The sequence below is a fragment of the Schistocerca serialis genome, chromosome 3 (genome assembly GCF_023864345.2).
Source record: "Schistocerca serialis cubense isolate TAMUIC-IGC-003099 chromosome 3, iqSchSeri2.2, whole genome shotgun sequence".
Lineage (NCBI taxonomy): Eukaryota > Metazoa > Arthropoda > Insecta > Orthoptera > Acrididae > Schistocerca > Schistocerca serialis.
In genome coordinates, this window is record NC_064640.1 from 359,429,556 (window position 1) to 359,448,778 (window position 19,223).

At 38.5% G+C, this 19,223-nt stretch overlaps 1 protein-coding gene across 1 annotated transcript in view; it reads right to left on the reverse strand.

Annotated features, from left to right (window-relative positions):
- Positions 1 to 19,223, reverse strand: part of LOC126470164 (intermembrane lipid transfer protein VPS13A-like) — a 762,201-nt gene that overhangs the window by 335,323 nt on the left and 407,655 nt on the right. Inside the window, exon 32 of the mRNA XM_050097791.1 lies at positions 10,321 to 10,456. Within this exon, the coding sequence (XP_049953748.1) occupies positions 10,321 to 10,456 (136 nt within the window). The remainder of the gene's footprint in view (positions 1 to 10,320; positions 10,457 to 19,223) is intronic.

Here is a 19,223-nt window from a genome sequence, read left to right on the forward strand (position 1 = left end):
ACCATAAAATATTTTTTGTCAACTTCATGAACTCAAAATCAGGATTTCACCTGACAACTTTGTTTATTTTGTATTTTGCTGCAACACTTGCTTCTCCAAAGAGAGACTCCAAAGATTTTTCATTTTCAAAGATTCCACGAGTTACCTGTGACTTCCAACTTCATTACTGCTGCAGACAAATGCACAAAACTTCATTTAATGTAAATCAGGTCTTGCTTATAATCTGTTTTCTTAAATACCACTTTGATGTCTTTCATACAAGTTCTATTAGTGGCTTATAAAGTGACTATGACCCAAACTATAAAAACAGAAAAAAACCATTACGGGACAGTAACTTATAGCGTTTCAATAGCATGAAGCAGACAGAAGCTAACTTCAACAAGTTTGTGGTAATTTATGGACTCTGACCAGCTTCATCAAAATTATCACAGTAAAAGATTGCAGCATATTCTCCGGGATCACCATCTGGTTAAAATAGATTGTGGTGGTAAATGTAAATCTGGTGGTATAACTATCTCTAATTATAGCAAAAGGGAGCTTTGATAGAGTAATACTGTCAGAATTATTATCAGAACTTTGTACTTTGTACATCTGTTTACCTTATTTGTGGAGGATATCAGCATTTTCAGATTGCCATATTTTAGACATACTGCTTCAGCTATATATGTAGTACATGGGCCAAATATGTAATATACTTTAGGTTAGGATAAACTATTTTCTTTTCTTTTCTTGATCTTCATGATATATGGGGCAGCACTGCTTAACAACAATAGGACCATTTTTTATTTATATTTTTTGGTACAAAACTTCTACCAACACCAACTGATCTGAAATAGCGCACGAGCTCACAACGGAGTTTACAAATTTCGCAAAATTACCCATGTTCTGCATTCTGGCATAGTTAGTATGAAAAAAAATATCAATAAAAGGTGCAATCATGTAAGGTATTGAAACATATGCACTAAGGCCAGAAAATCTTCAAAATATACATTTACTCTCCAAATGATCAAAATATGCAAACATGCATGCAATGTGCATTTGCATGGAAATTTAGACTTTAGTTATCAGTAAAACAAAAGAGGTTTAGATATATTCCATTAAGAGGTATTCATTCTTCATTTTATATTTTAATTATCAGAAAATTTTCTCTAGGAGTGACTCATTTTTAAATTGCAAATTTGTCCATACCCTGATGAAGTCTAATCATACCTTTATTATTGGTTGGTTGGTTGTTTTGGAGAAGGAGACCAGACAGTGAGGTCATCGGTCTCATCGGATTAGGGAAGGATGGGGAAGGAAGTCGGCCGTGCCCTTTGAAAGGAACTATGTCTGCTTGTGTCTGTGTATGTGCGGATGGATATGTGTGTGTGTGCGAGTGTATACCTGTCCTTTTTTTCCCCCTAAGGTAAGTCTTTCCGCTCCCGGGATTGGAATGACTCCTTACCCTCTCCCTTAAAACCCACATCCTTTCGTCTTTCCCTCTCCTTCCTCTTTCCTGATGAGGTAACAGTTTGTTGCGAAAGCTTGAATTTTGTGTGTATGTTTGTGTTTGTTTGTGTGTCTATCGACCTGCCAGCACTTTTGTTCGGTAAGTCACATCATCTGTGTTTTTAGATATATTTTTCCCACGTGGAATGTTTCCCTCTGTTATATTCACTTCAGTATACTTTATCTGACTGACTCTATGCCTTGTTTCTCCATTGCTGCTAGTGCTGACTTTGTTGGAACCTATCAAAAGATTTATCAAAATCTATGAATTCTGGAAAAACTGGTAAGTTGTACCCATTAACCCACTCCATCATTTTCTTCACAGCTTCCAAATGGTTTCATTGGACTCAAATAACCCATTCTTTCATGGGCATTGAAAAATAATGAAGACAGAAAATACTATTGTCAAAAACTCTGTGGATTTTACAGATTGCTGGACTAACTTTTGGGGAGAAATTTCCAAACATGGCCACTTGAACAGCAGCTAAGAAAAATAAATGGGTAGGTGTAAGTACTAAAAAGTCATCCAAGGCATTTAAATGTCTCAGTTACTTTTAAAATAAATAAATAATAATAATAATAAACACTGTGGTAATCCATAGTTCCTAAATTATTATCATAGATATGAAACGTTCAACATGAGGATACTTGTTGCTGTAAGACACACACATGCACATGAACACAAAATAATATGTAACACAGAAAATAAAAGTAAAACAACATGTGATGTCATAAAACCAAAAACCAGAAAACGCAGATATACATGTAACAAGCAAACCACGAAGTTGATTAATAGAACATACATTAGAATGACCAAAATTTTGTAAATTATTACTATTCTGGTAGTGCACAGAAGTTGTAAAAAATGTCCATAAAACAGATTTAGACACCAGCACAATAATGATGTTTCCCATAGCAGAGCATGAAGTCAAGAAGGCAATATAAAAATTAAAAGGTAAGAAATTTTCAGGCATAAATTAAGCAGAAATAACTGCACTGAATGAAGGCATACACAGCATACAAACTTCATTGTGCTACTAAAGGATGGTAGTGTGGAAAGTTTTGAAGACTATAAGCAAGTTTCTCTATTAGCAAACCAAGTAAGAGTTCCATTTCAAAAAGAAAAAATCACTTAAGGAAAGTGCAAAATCATAAAGCAGAATGGATGGCATGTATCTACCTTCAGGGATTAAACTATTAATACTGCTGAAGCATCCATACAAACATACAAGAAACTATCCTAATTTTTGCAGTGATTAGTTCCTTCATCGCAGAGAAAAGAGAGATAGGTTGGTGAAGGTTACAAAGCAAGGACAAGTAACTAAGAGTACTGGACAAGAGTGACCTATGAGTTTATGTCAGTGTAAGATGGAACAGGATCAAAGTCATAATATGTAGTGATGATTATATACTTCTAAACAGCAAAATCTGAATACTCATAACCCATAAATAGAATAGTTTCAATTATGGTACTCAAATGAATGAGTGAAGGAATTTACAGTACAAAAACACTTGAATTTGTCTCCATAATCCATCATTGAAGATCTCAAATCACTTAGTATTTAGTTCAAACATAAAATGTAAAAATGGAAATAAAAAATTTCATTATACAAAATACTATCTTAGAAATGAAAATGGTTGATAACTAAATTCCAAGGGGAAATTGGGAAGGATCAGATTTTAAAAAAGTTCACTTGGAATGAAAGATAAGATGGCTAAAATAAAGGATATTAACTGAAGACTCAAGTTTTTGATATTTTACAGCCATGAAGATCATCAGAAATAGGGCACGCTTCAAACAGGTACAACTTATTTTCAGTTATCTGGGTAGTTACTATTTTATTTTTGTAATTTCTTGCGTGTTTGAGTGCCTACTAGACACAACCTTTTATTTTAATAACAGTGTAGTGTACAGTATCGCCGTTGCTATCGACCCTCGTATCGTACAGGCTTTTGTTTGTTTGGTTAGAACAGCTCAGTGTCGGTTAGACCGTCAGTGAGAGAGCACTTCGATTTCCTGCTGCTAATAAGGCGAGTACACCGTTCGCTTGTTACATATTTTTGCGAGCTTCAAACAGGTACAACTTATTTTCAGTTATCTGGGTAGTTACTATTTTATTTTTGTAATTTCTTGCGTGTTTGAGTGCCTACTAGACACAACCTTTTATTTTAATAACAGTGTAGTGTACAGTATCGCCGTTGCTACTGACCCTCGTATCGTACAGGCTTTTGTTTGTTTGGTTAGAACAGCTCAGTGTCGGTTAGACCGTCAGCGAGAGAGCACTTCGATTTCCTGCTGCTAATAAGGCGAGTACACCGTTCGCTTGTAGGGTAAACATAGTCATGTGTAGGGACTGTGGTTGTTGTGAGCGGACGCAAGGAGAATTGGCCACTCTTCGCGGGCAGGTGGAGGCTTTGTCTGCTAGGCTCATCGAGCTCGAGGCGCAGGCGTCGGCTCGTAGTGGCATTGGGGCAACTGTGGTGAGACCTATGCCTACTTCGGTGGCCTTGGAATCGCATGGAACCCCTGATGTCGCTGCGTCTTCCGGCAGTGAGCATCTTACCGGTCAGCCATCACTCCAGGGTGAATGGCGGACAGTGGTGGGCTCGCGCGTGCCTGGCCGAAAGGAGAAGGTGGGATCTGGCCGCGTGGCAGCTGCCTTACCCCGTTCCAACAGGTACGGGGTGCTTCCTAGTGGTGATGACATCGTTTCCGAGCCACCACAGGATGCCTCGCCTGTTGGGCCAGTGGCCGATTCTCCGGCAAGGTCCCGACAGTCACAGAGGGCGGGCCTATTAGTTATAGGGAGCTCCAACGTTAGGCGGGTTATGGAGCCCCTTAGGAAAATAGCGGGTAGGTCGGGGAAGAATGCCAGTGTGCACTTGGTGTGCTTGCCGGGGGGTCTCGTCCGTAATGTGGAGGAGGCCCTTCCGGCAGCTATTGAACGCACTGGGTGTGACCGGCTGCAGATAGTAGCACATGTCGGAACGAATGACGCCTGCCGCTTGGGTTCTGAGGCCATCCTTGGTTCCTTCCGGCGGCTGGCTGATTTGGTGAAGACAACCAGCATCGCACGCGGAGTGCAAGCTGAGCTTAATATCTGCAGCATAGTGCCCAGAGTCGATCGCGGTCCTCTGGTTTGGAGCCGTGTGGAGGGTCTAAACCAGAGGCTCAGACGACTCTGCGACTATAATGGTTGCAAATTCATCGACCTCCATTATTGGGTGGAGAACTGTAGGGCCCCCCTAGACAGGTCAGGCGTGCACTACACACCGGAAGCAGCTACTAGGGTAGCAGAGTACGTGTGGCGTGCACACGGGGGTTTTTTAGGTTAGAGGGACCCCCCCTTGGGCGAAACGATAAAATACCTGATGGCTTACCAGAGAGGACATTATCATCGTTGATAAAGAACGTCCGTCCTCAGAGACCAAAAACAGGAAAAGTCAACGTAATATTGGTAAACTGCAGGAGTATCCAGGGCAAGGTTCCTGAATTAGTATCTCTTATTGAAGGAAATAGTGCGCATATAGTATTAGGAACGGAAAGTTGGTTAAAACCGGAAGTGAACAGTAACGAAATCCTAGACACAGAATGGAATATATACCGCAAGGATAGGATAAACGCCAATGGTGGAGGAGTATTTATAGCAGTAAAGAATTCAATAATATCCAGTGAAGTTATTAGCGAATGCGAATGTGAAATAATCTGGGTTAAGTTAAGTATCAAAGGTGGGTCAGATATGATAGTCGGATGCTTCTATAGACCACCTGCATCAGCAACCTTAGTAGTTGAGCGCCTCAGAGAGAACCTGCAGAACGTCGTGAAGAAGTTTCGTGATCATACTATTGTAATAGGGGGAGACTTCAATCTACCAGGTATAGAATGGGATAGTCACACAATCAGAACTGGAGCCAGGGACAGAGACTCTTGTGACATTATCCTGACTGCCTTGTCCGAGAATTACTTCGAGCAGATAGTTAGAGAACCAACTCGTGAAGCTAACGTTTTAGACCTCATAGCAACAAATAGACCGGAACTTTTCGACTCCGTGAATGTAGAAGAGGGTATCAGTGATCATAAGTCAGTGGTTGCATCAATGACTACAAGTGTAATAAGAAATGCCAAGAAAGGAAGGAAAATATATTTGCTTAACAAGAGTGATAGGGCACAAATCGCAGAATATCTGAGTGACCACCATCAAACGTTCATTTCTGAGGAAGAGGATGTGGAACAAAAATGGAAAAAATTCAGAAACATCATCCAGTACGCCTTAGATAAGTTCGTACCGACTAAGGTCCAAAGCGAGGGGAAAGATCCACCGTGGTATAACAATCATGTACGAAAGGTACTACGGAAACAAAGAAAGCTTCATCATAGGTTTAAGAGTAGTCGAATCATAGCTGATAAGGAAAAGCTGAACGAAGCGAAAAAGAGCGTAAAGAGAGCAATGAGAGAAGCATTCAACGAATTCGAACATAAAACATTGGCAAACAATCTAAACAAGAACCCTAAAAAGTTTTGGTCATATGTAAAATCGGTAATCGGATCTAAATCCCCTATTCAGTCACTCGTTGACCACGATGGCACCGAAACAGAGGACGACCGAAGAAAGGCAGAAATACTGAATTCAGTGTTCCGAAACTGTTTCACTGCGGAAAATCGTAACACGGTCCCTGACTTCAGCCGTCGCACCGACGCCAAAATGGAAAATATTGAAATAAACGATATTGGAATTGAAAAACAACTGCTATCACTTAGTAGCGGAAAAGCATCTGGACCAGACGAGATACCCTTAAGATTCTACAGTGATTATGCTAAAGAACTTGCCCCCTTTCTATCAGCAATTTATCGTAGATCGCTGGAAGAACGTAAAGTACCTAGCGACTGGAAGAAAGCACAGGTCGTTCCCATTTTCAAGAAGGGTCATAAATCAGATGCGAATAATTATAGGCCTATTTCGCTTACGTCAATCTGTTGTAGAATAATGGAACATGTTTTGTGTTCTCGTATTATGACGTTCTTAGATAATACAAATCTCCTTCATCATAACCAACATGGATTCCGCAAACAGAGATCATGTGAAACTCAGCTCGCCCTGTTTGCCCAAGAAATTCACAGTGCCGTAGACACTGGCGAGCAGATTGATGCCGTATTCCTGGACTTCAGGAAGGCATTTGATACGGTTCCGCACTTACGTTTAGTGAAAAAAATACGAGCTTATGGAATATCGGACCAGGTTTGTGATTGGATTCAGGATTTCCTAGAAGAAAGAACACAACATGTCATTCTTAACAGTTCAAAATCTGCAGATGTAGAGGTAATTTCGGGAGTACCACAGGGAAGCGTGATAGGACCTTTATTGTTTACAATATACATAAATGACTTAGTTGACAACATCGGTAGCTCCGTGAGGCTATTTGCAGATGACACGGTTGTCTACAAGAAAGTAGCAACATCAGAAGACTCGTACGTACTCCAGGAGGACCTGCAGAGGATTAATGCATGGTGCGACAGCTGGCAGCTTTCCCTAAACGTAGATAAATGTAATATGATGCGCATACATAGGGGCAGAAATCCATTCCAGTATGATTATGCCATAGGTGGTAAATCATTGGAAGCGGTAACGACCGTAAAATACTTAGGAGTTACTATCCGGAGCGATCTGAAGTGGAATGATCACATAAAACAAATAGTGGGAAAAGCAGGCGCCAGGTTGAGATTCATAGGAAGAATTCTAAGAAAATGTGACTCATCGACGAAAGAAGTAGCTTACAAAACGCTTGTTCGTCCGATTCTTGAGTATTGCTCATCAGTATGGGACCCTTACCAGGTTGGATTAATAGAAGAGATAGACATGATCCAGCAAAAAGCAGCGCAATTCGTCATGGGGACATTTAGTCAGCGCGAGAGCGTTACGGAGATGCTGAACAAGCTCCAGTGGCGGACACTTCAAGAAAGGCGTTACGCAATACGGAGAGGTTTATTATCGAAATTACGAGAGAGCACATTCTGGGAAGAGATGGGCAACATATTACTACCGCCCACATATATCTCGCGTAATGATCACAACGAAAAGATCCGAGAAATTAGAGCAAATACGGAGACTTACTAGCAGTCGTTCTTCCCACGCACAATTCGTGAATGGAACAGGGAAGGGGGGATCAGATAGTGGTACAATAAGTACCCTCCGCCACACACCGTAAGGTGGCTCGCGGAGTATAGATGTAGATGTAGATGTAGATGCTCTTTGATAACAAACGCTGAATGATACTACACTGGTCTCCAGAATTAAAGCAACAAATGGAAATTTTGCAAGGTTGCCTTTAGTTTGCCACAAATTAGCATACACAGTATATCAAAGTAGAAACAATATAAAGAATATAGAATGTAGACAACTGCAACATGCATAACAGTAGACAAAAATGTTCTTCATTTTTTCCAACTTGGCAGATTGTACACACATTCTGACAACTAGTTAATGTGGTCAGTATGGTGTGTGACCACCTCTGCCACAAATACAGGCATATCAATGAGGGAGCATGCTGTGAATGATGTCATCAATCTCATGCTGAGGCAATAATGCCTGCTCCTCCTGCAGAGCTGCTCACAAGTCTCAAAGAATGGTTGGTGGAAGCTGACGTGATGCATCCCATCTCCCTGTGAATCCAAGACACATTCTATGGGATTCGAATTGGGAGAGTGAGCAGGCCATGCCATGTGTGCAATATCTTCCGTTTCCAAGAAAATATCAACCACCCATACTCTATGAGGTCGAGCATTATCATACATCACTATGAATCCTGGGCCCACAGCACCTCACAAGAAAGGCACATAAGGTCCCATGATCTTGTCAGATCCCATGATAACTGACAGCAGTTAAACCTTACCAGTTAACCTGTATAATTTTGTGAAGAGGTGTTCATGTGGTTAATATAATCCCTGACCATACCAATAGGGATCCTCCGTGATATCAGTCTCTTCCCACAGTGATGAGGTCTGGAAATCGAGTTCCATGTTCACTCCAGATGTCAATCCATCAAGAATCATTCTCCATACCAAATTGGGACTCATCTGTGAAAACAACATTGACCCACTGTTTCACTGTCCAAGTGGATGTTGATGACTCCACTCTAGATGTTCCCTTTTGTGAAGACGCATCAGAGGTATACATAGAGCAGGTCTCCAACAATAAAGGCCACTCTCCCAAAACCTTCTGTACACTGTTTTCCTCAATGTGACATGTCCAGTGGATACTGCGGGGTCAGATGCCAGATGCCACGCAGTACTTAGGTGGAACCATCGTGCCCTTACAGCCAAGCAATAGTTATCTCTTTCTAATGTCACAAATGGTTGGCCCTGCTCTGGTCTTTGGGGTATAAAATGTCTCCATATCTGAGAAACAAATGAACGATTCGTATTAAGCCACTGGGCCACATCAGTTTGCAACTGTCCTGCGTCCATTCTTCCTATGGCCCTCCACTGCAGAGAGTCTGGTAGGTTTCTTCTCTGTGCCATACTGCATCAACTGTTACTGTGCACACAGCAGTTGTGGACGAGGGACTACCTGGTGAACACTAACCTATTTGTTAAGTGCCTTGATGTCATTGTTGGCATGGGTATCTGTTGAGAGGAATGCCACCATCGTTGCAGAACACTATTGTATGGATATATGTTGACAGTCTGTATGATTATATCATGAATTAGATACAGAATGGGGAAACAACAGTTTGTTGCTTTAATTTTGGACAGCAGCATGTTAATTGCATTCAAGGAACTATAAAGCATTGAGTTTAATCACTGCATCAAATTGCATTCTATTAGTAGATAAAAGAGATGTGAGGTATCAGACAGGTAGAAAATGGCGGGAAACGAGGTAGCAGCTAAAAAGCTATATCTGTACAATATCATTAAATCAAAATACTGTACAAAACTTTTGACTGTAGTACTAAATCATACAAGATCAGAATCAATAGCTTATCAGTTTTTACTATACTTTCTCTAAGTTTTCATTCTAATGTATTTGTCATATTTTTAGTAACACTGATCTCTGTATGTTCTCATTCATTTGTTTTACACCTTACTTCTTATATTACCTCATCCCACTGTTTCTCTATGAAAGCCATTTCTGATACCTTGAAGCTGCTTATTATTTCCGACGCTGTTACAAAACAGAATATCATCAGTTATATTGACAATGCAACCACCACTGTTATTAAATGTGTACAGTTTCAGAACAGACATTGTCTTAGACTTCTATCTAATTAGGTACTTCATATTTTCTACAACCACATTTGGTTTTACTGCTGAATGACCCCATTTTTAATTAACTGCTTTTTACTTACTTCAGTTTATAAAGTGATTATTCTTTACTGTGTCCTTGTAAGTGAGTAGATGTTTCAGGGGGAGTAAATGAGAAACAACTAGAACCTCTTGTATTGTGTGAAACTGCATATTATCTTTCCAGTTGCTCATTTGATGCCATTAGTTATCCACAGAAAATAACATTTTACAATCAGACATCACATAAGCATATCAAAGACTGGCATGAATAAGACTGGGAAATGACATTCTGTATGATCATGTAAACAGATGCATCACAACTACATCCATGTGTACCTAAAATATATTATCAAGTTGATAACAACACCAAACTGCTTGCAATTTTTTATTCTTTTATGCTTTTTCTGTGCCATGCTGTCTGAGAGTTGGCAGTAATTGTAACTTTCCAATAAAAAAATCTAATATTCAGGTATTAGATAACTGAGTGAAAAATTCTGAAGACTATTTACGCTCTGACTTGTTGGTTGTAACTCATAAGGTTCAAGATTTACCATTTGTGTCAGGAAGTAAGAAAGGTTGAATCTTTTTTGGTGACCATAAGTCTTCAGGATCCGAATTCCCATTTATCAGTCGTACATTGCTATCTGATTCTTCTAGTTGCATAGATGTGGATATATCATCTATCATCTGAAAAAGGAAAGATTCTATTTACAGGCTGCCAACAAAGGTGCCGAACAGTATATAAATGTATTCTCCATTTAAAGAACATGATCAACCAACCATTTATTAGCAGCTCTAACAATTGTAATTTTGTTATGTATATCAGAAACTACTATGTGCTGATTTCAGAAAAAAATTTGAAAGTGACTATTATGATCATTAACTGGATGCTCAAAATATGGTAATTTGTGTTAATAAAAAACATCCATAAAGTCATGATATTTTTGTTCCTTTGATGCAGTACATCTTATACTGAAATTCAGTCAATTTGATATAAGTAGTCATTACACACACACACACACACACACACACACACACACACACACACACACACACACACACACATAAACAATAACAACAACAATAGCAATTCTAATACCAGATAAATTAACTTATACCACTGCATGTCAACATGTGGCCCACACCTTTCAACATTGTACTGAAACAAGGTAAGGAATCAATGACTAGAATCTGCTAGTCCTTTCATAATTTAAAATGCATCATGCAAGTGAAAGTATATCACATGTGTGTGTGTGTGTGTGTGTGTGTGTGTGTGTGTGTGTGTGTGTGTGTGTGTGTGTGTGTGTGCTTCTGAGTGTCAAATTAGTGAGTAGGTGCACACATTTAAATGTGTATTGGTCTCAGCCCTTTTTGTTGAGGACAAGCGAATGGGCTAAATTCATGTGTAGCTTCATATCCAAACATGATGAGAAACTGATTATTCACTTTGATGGGCCACTGTAAATGTGGTTGATTTTACGAGTTTGTCTGGATTTCATCTATGGGGTGTCATCTCACATTTGTCACAATGCAGCCAATGGCCTGCAAAAGTATTTAATATAAATGCAGGCAGGATTTGCTGCACAAAAGTCACGTACGTCCTTACGTATTTTTTAATGTTTCACAAATTTGAGTTTATATCCAACAAGAACATAAAATCGAAAGTCACAGTTCACAATAAATCAATTTCAGAGCCTAACCAAGTTTCTTCAGATATTGAAGGCAGTTGAATAAACCACGATTAATTGCGTGAGTTATCTTTAGAAAACTGTTAAAGTTCCAGAGTACCTCAAACTATAAATTCCACAATGGCTAAACACTGAAACCTCCTAAGTGTGGCTTGTATCACACACAAGATGAATTATAACAAGTCCATCAGATGCCAAAAAATTTCTGTGACTAAAAGTAGGAACTCTGAATAATTCACAGAAATGAACTAGAGACTATTTCTCAAAACACAGACTAACACAACCTGACCACCTCCAGTGAGGTCCAAACATAGACTGCCACCAAAATGCTGCTGTTAACCCAGGAAACCTCGGTCAAGCACCACAGAAGTCAGTTAAAATATTGAACATGAAAATTGCTGAAATTCTTAATTTTAACCTTTTATACACATGTGATACAACAAATCACGTGGAAATTTTCTGAGAAATGTTATGCTCTTATCTGTTTCCTATTATCTGCCACAGTTTATTTATCAACAATAATTTCTATGGTTTTGAATTTATAAGTGTAGGTTAGAAAATTTAAAGAGGGAAATGGATAGGTTAAAGTTAGATATAGTGGGAATTAGTGACGTTCAGTGGCAGGAGGAACAAGACTTTTGGTCAGGTGAATACAGGGTTATAAATACAAAATCAAATAGGGGTAATGCAGGAGTAAGTTTAATAATGAATAAAAAAATAGGAGTGCGGGTAAGCTACTACAAACAGCACAGTGAACACATTATTGTGGCCAAGATAGACATGAAGTCCATGCCTACTACAGCAGTACAAGGTTATATGCCAACTAGCTCTGCAGATGATGAAGAAATTGATGAAATGTATGATGAGATGAAAGAAATTATTCAGAGAGTGAAGGGAGCCAAAAATTTAATAGTCATGGGTGACTGGAATTCGGTAGTAGGAAAAGGAACAGAAGGAAACATAATAGGTGAATATGGAATGAGGGTAAGGAATGAAAGAGAAATCTGCCTGGTAGAATTTTGCACTGAGCATAACTTAATCATAGCTAACACTTGGTTAAAGAATCATGAAAGAAGGTTGTATATATGGAAGAAGTCTGGAGATACTAGAAGATATCAGATAGATTATATAATGGTAAGACAGAGATTTAGGAACCAGGTTTTAAATTGTAAGACATTTCCAGGGGCCGATGTGGACTCTGACCACAATCTCTTGGTTATGAACTGTAGATTAAAACTGAAGAAACTGCAAAAAGGTTGGAATGTAAGGAGATGGGACCTGGATAAACTGACTACACCAGAGGTTGTACAGATTTTCAGGGAGAGCATAACGGAACAATTGACAGGAATGGGGGAAAGAAATACAGTAGAAGAAGAATGGGTAGCTTTGAGGGATGAAATAGTGAAGGCAGCAGAGGATCAAGTAGTTAAAAGGCCGAGGGCTAGTAGAAATCCTTGGGTAACAGAAGAAATATTGAATTTCAATGATGAAACGAGAAAATATAAAAATGCAGTAAATGAAGCAGGCAAAAAGGAATACAAACGTCTCAAAAATGAAATCAACAGGAAGTGCAAAATGACTAAGCAGGGATGGCTAGAGGACAAATGTAAGGATGTAGAGGCTTATCTCACTAGGGGTAAGATAGATACTGCCTACAGAAAAATTAAAGAGACCTTCGGAGAAAAGAAACCCAGTTCTAAGCAAAGAAGGGAAAGTAGAAAGGTGGAAGGAGTATATAGAGGGTCTATACAAGGGCGATGTACTTAAGGACACTATTATGGATATGGAAGAGGATGTAGATGAAGATGAAATAGGAGATATGATACTGCATGAAGAGTTTGACAGAGCACTGAAAGACCTGAGTTGACACAAGGCCCCGGGAGTAGACAACATTCCATTAGAACTACAGACAGCCTTGGGAGAGCCAGTCCTGACAAAACTCTACCATCTGGTGAGCAAGATGTATGAGACAGGCGAAATACCCTCAGACTTCAAGAAGAATACAATAATTCCAATCCCAATGAAAGCAGGTGTTGACAGATGTGAAAATTACTGAACTATCGGTTTAATAAGTCATGGCTGCAAAATAATAACACGAATTCTTTATAAACAAATGGAAAAACTGGTAGAAGCCAACCTCGGGGAAGATCAGTTTGGATTCTGTAGAAATAGTGGAACACGTGAAGCAATACTGACCCTACAACTTATCTTAGAAGATAGATTAAGGAAAGGCAAAACTATGTTTCTAGCATTTGTAGACTTAGAGAAAGCTTTTGACAATGTTGACTGGAATACTCTCTTTCAAATTCTGAAGGTGGCAGGGGTAAAATACAGGGAGCGAAAGGCTATTTACAATTTGTACAGAAACCAGATGGCAGTTATAAGAGTTGAGGGACATGAAAGGGAAGCAGTGGTTGGGAAGGGAGTGAGACAGGGTTGTAGCCTCTCCCCGATGTTATTCAATCTGTACATTGAGCAAGCAGTAAAGGAAACAAAAGAAAACTTCAGAGTAGGTATTAAAATCCGTGGAGAAGAAATAAAAACTTTGAGGTTCGTGGATGACATTGTAATTATGTCAGAGACAACAAAGGACTTGGAAGAGCAGTTGAATAGAAGGACAGTGTCTTGAAAGGAGGATATAAAATGAATATCAACAAAACAAAAACTAGGATAATGGAATGTAGTCGAATTAAGTCGGCTGGTGCTGAGGGAATTAGATGATGAAATGAGACACTTAAAGTAGTAAAGGAGTTTTGCTATTTGAGGAGAAAAATAACTGTTTAACATTGTTAACATTGAGTATAGATTTAAGCATCAGGAAGTCGTTTCTGAAAGTATTTGTATGGAGTGTAGCCATGTATGGAAGTGAAACATGGATGATAAATAGTTTGGACAAGAAGAGAATAGAAGCTTTTGAAATGTGGTGTTACAGAAGAATGCTGAAGATTAGATGGGTAGATCGCATAACTAATGAGGAGGTACTGAATAGAATTGGGGAGAAGATGAGTTTGTGGCACAACTTGACTAGAAGAAGGGATCAGTTGGTAGGACATGTTCTGAGGCATCAAGGACCACCAATTTAGTATTGGAGGGCACCATGGAGGGTAAAAATCATAGAGGGAGACCAAGAGACAAATACACTAAGAGATGCAGCTGAAACAAACCGCATTCTGACAGAGGCATTTGGTGAGAGTGCACTGAGTGAAGCAAGAACATTTGAGTGTTTCAATTACTTCAAGGTAGGTCAAGAATATGTGGAAGACAACAAACATTCTGGTTGACACACCGGAAATGATCATGAAAGTGTGTGATGTGATTGATGAAGAACACCAAAAGCAGACAGTTCATGATATTTGTAACAAACTTGTGATGTCATATGGTATATGTCAACATGAACTCAACATGAAATGAATTGCAGCAAAGTTTGTCCCTTGTCTCCTCAGCATCAACCAATTAAACCTCAGGATTCAGATGCACACTGAGTTGCAAGAAAGAGTTTGAGAGTGTCCAAAATTCGCATGCAGAGTCATAACAGGTGATGAATCTTGGACCTATGGTTATGACCCTTAAACAAAGCAGCAATCATTATAATGGAAAACATCATCTTCTCCAAGGCTGAAAAAAGCTCAACGAATTTGGTGCAATATGAAGTAAATACTGATTTTTTTCTGACATTTTGGAATAGTGTATAAGGTGCTTTTTGCTCCTGATCAGACTGTCAATGGACAGTTTTACTGTCATGTTTGGAGGAAACTGAGGGAAAATATTTGGTGCAAATGACCAGAGTTGAGGAAAAGACTGGTTGGTGAACCATGACAATGCACCTGCACACACCTCACTCACTGTGAAGGAATTCTGGGCCAAAAACAACAACGCAATGGTTCTCCAACCATACCTAGTTCCATGTGAATCCTTCCTGTTCCTGAAAATGAAAATCACATAGAATGTGTGATGTTTCGACTCAACTGAAGACATTAAAGGGAAATTGTAATGGATCCTGAGCACCCTTCACCCTGCGAAATTCCAGGAGTGCTTCCAAAAGGGGAATATCACTGGGATCATTGCATGCACGCCTGAGCTGACTATTTTGAAGATGATGAAGGACAGTAGGAAGTAAGTGACTCCTGACTGCCTGCTCAATTATTCAGCCTTTTAGAATTCATATCTAACAACAACCTTATTTATCCTTTAAGTAAGGAGGAGACACATGTACATCCCACATTATGTTACTCTGGATCCACAAGCCAAAAAACTTTGCGTTATTAATGTTTATGGCTGATTTATAATTAATGGTGACAGCTGGATGTTGGACATTCATATTTTATAGATTGTGAAAATGTAATGCCACTATTTTATTGTTGTTTAGAATTAGCTGGTTTGAAAGGAACCACTCACTGACAAGGTTTGTATCAATGTTTATCTTTTCTATATTTTTAAAATTGAATTTTTTTCAGACTTTATTAAAACTGTCATGTCAGCATCAAATAATACTGTTTTGTGGTACTCAGAATTCTAGTTCAGGTTATTAATATAAAATAATATGAAAAAGAAGTGTTCCCATCAACACATTTGTGGAATATTACAGGCACCTTGGGCTTCATTTGGTCAGCATTCACATGTTAATTTATGTAATAGGATGCAAAGTTTTTTGTCTACAACTGATAACTTAATATACTACACAATAGTTCTCATGTTTCCTAAGGAGAATGGTGTGGGCAGTCATGTTCAGTGCTATTAGTAAGTATACCAATATTCCTCTTTCTAAATAATTTTTGTTGATGAATTTTATCACTTTGTTGTACATAATACATTGTAACACAATTGAGAAATTGGAGAGCAAAGTAAATGGGTGGTAATTATACATATTATCTTTCCCTCGTGCTATGTTAATGGGTATGATTTTACAAGTTTGCAGAGATTCTGCAAAAATTCATGGATGAAAACAGCTGTTACAAAGATATTTTAGAAGTTGCATTAAATTTTGTAAACATTTGTCTACAATCATGCTACGCATGACATCAATGCCAGAAGGGTGTGTATTTCTTTAGTGCTTTGGTGGCTTTTTCTTCTTTTGTTACATTAGCAAGAATCACTGAACAAACAGTGCAGGCTTCCATGGCTGATGTTTCAAGTTTTGGTGATCTTTGTTTTATGGGCATCACATCAGGGCCCAAGGCAGATTCCTCTGCCTAATGTTTCATCTTCCAATACTGGAGACATCATTAGAGGCTGTAACAACTCAAAAAGCTGTTACAATCTCAAACAAGCTCAGCAAGCCAAACTTCATACGTATTCAGGCAGGGTCAGTTGGTGATGGCATCAGACCACTGTCTAAGATCATGGAATCATGTCAATATGTTATTTAATACTATGGCTACATTGTGTACAATTTCAGTCCTTTTTCTTTTCTGCTAAAGCTGTTTTTGTGTTTATGAATTTCTTTGGCCTCTCTGTCCATAGTAGCAAAGTAATGATTAAATACTGACAAAACCATGGTATCAGACAAATGTATTTGGTGGTTACCTGCACTCAGTGCATGTTTTGCTAAGACCAATTTCTCCTAGTTGCCCAGACAATAATTATACTTGAGTTCCTTAAGGTGGGTGTTACTGCTTCTTTTCGTAGATTCTATGTAAACTTGACAATATGTGCAAGGAATTTTACACACTCTGTCTGTGACAAGTTCATTCACATGGACTGCATCACCCATCTAATTTGATGATCTGAAGACCCATTCTTTCATAACCCTTTCTGTAGGTGCTGCAATTCTTCACCAAGGCTCTCCTTTTCCTGAAGTGTTTCAGCTGTATGGACCAGAGTGTTTTACAATGAATTACTTTGTGATGGATGGCAATGGCTTGAAGAGAAGAAATAGAGATAAATTTGTGTAGGTTTGCTATATACAGGGTGGTGAGAAACAGTCTGAAAAGCTTGTAAGAGGGCTGCAAGGTACGATGTGCTGTGAAATAATTGTGAAGGAGAAAATTCAATACACTGTGCTATTTATGAGTTAATTGACATTGAAGTTGCACAGTTAGGTTGTTGTGCATTCAAATTCAAGTGGCCCACCAAACATGGTGTTGGCAAACATGTTCTTTGTTTGGTTTCCTGCAACTGAACAAGGGAACATTACCAAAACTGGATATAGATTGTAGTACGGAGTGAACCCAAGACAAAGGCTGAGCAGTCTTTTGCATTGTCATCCAAGCTCTGAGAGCAGCTGACATTAATTGAGGACTCTTTTAGCATAACTCAACAAATACCTTTTTTTTCAAAACACACTTTTTAATGCACTCTGGTACTTTAATATGAGCTTTGCATAATGGCTAACAGAAAATAAGACAAATCTGAGTTTCTGCCATTGTAAAAGGTGACTGAACATGGAAAATTATTACAAAACTTGACATCTCCATTCTTCAAGATTCCACAAAACTAAGCTAATCCTTCTTTTGTTCTGTATGATTGAAATTTAAAACATAAAATTTATAAGATACATTTAATAGCCTTTACACTTGCGTGTGTTTATTGTTGGGCAATAATACAACACCCTACATAATAAACTGTTAGACCTCAATGAATTCAGAGCTGTATAATTCTCTTTCATATTCAGGTACTGTTTCAATGTACTAGCTGTTGTAGAATGAACATCATTATTAAGATGTTAGAAAATTCTGAATATTCTTAACAGTACAGGAGGAGAAAAGTGGAAAACAAAGAAGGAGTTGCCAGTCAAAAGAGTAAGATGTGTATGATTGTACATTCAAATGACAATCTGAGCACAATCTATTACCATATTAAAATAACAAAGGAAACAACATGTTAAGCAGCATATTTGGATTTCAATTATCTTATTCTTTTGAAAGATCGTCTGAATATGAATAAGCCAAAAGTTATACAGGATAATTTCTTACTTTGATACATGAGAGGGAACTTGCATAAAAAAATGCAGAGGGAAGGAAGATGACAGAAGTAAGCAAAGATCTATGTCAGTCTCACACTATATAACAGAAGAAATATGATGAGAGACTCTGGTGTGTAGCTCAGCATTCAGAAAAGTGACAGGCAAGTCTGATATTATTTATAAGTTTGTACAATGAACATAATTGTCTGGACAGGTTATATTTATTTCAAATTTATTTTTTCATTAGTGTCTGGAGAAAGATTCAGGCACATTGGCAAAAGATATAAGCTGAAGGGTGCACTGCCTAAGGAGAATTGAGGCAGATGAACTCACAAGCTGTAGGAATGGGACATAGAGCAGACACAGTTCACTACAAAATTACAGCTACAATGCTTCTCTAGCCAAACATGGGTTGTTGGCCTGCTCTCTTTCAAAGTATAAGTAGATATTCTATAAATGATTCAACCTCAGCTTTGGAAATCTTTATACTAACAGTTTCTCAGCTTGTGGAGGGTTTGTTGTAGAGTTAAAGTCAGCTCTAGTCTTGGAATTAAAAAAAATATGAGAACAGATTACAGTTTGCACAAAATAAGGGCAAAAAGATTTTTCAATACTTAAAATGAAATAAAAATAATACAGTGACAGTTTGTTTTGACAGCCAGCAGAATCAACCATTATTCAAACTTTCTATTGGAGAAGTATTTCACTCCAGACAGGTCTGGTTGCATTATTGCACAATCTTAAAATATTCACAAAAGGAAGCACAATATGTTGTTAACTACACATGGCTTGAGACTGACTCAGGAGAGGGGAACAAATGAAAGTGCATCTTCTATGAGAGACCATTTAAGTTCTTTAGAGCAAG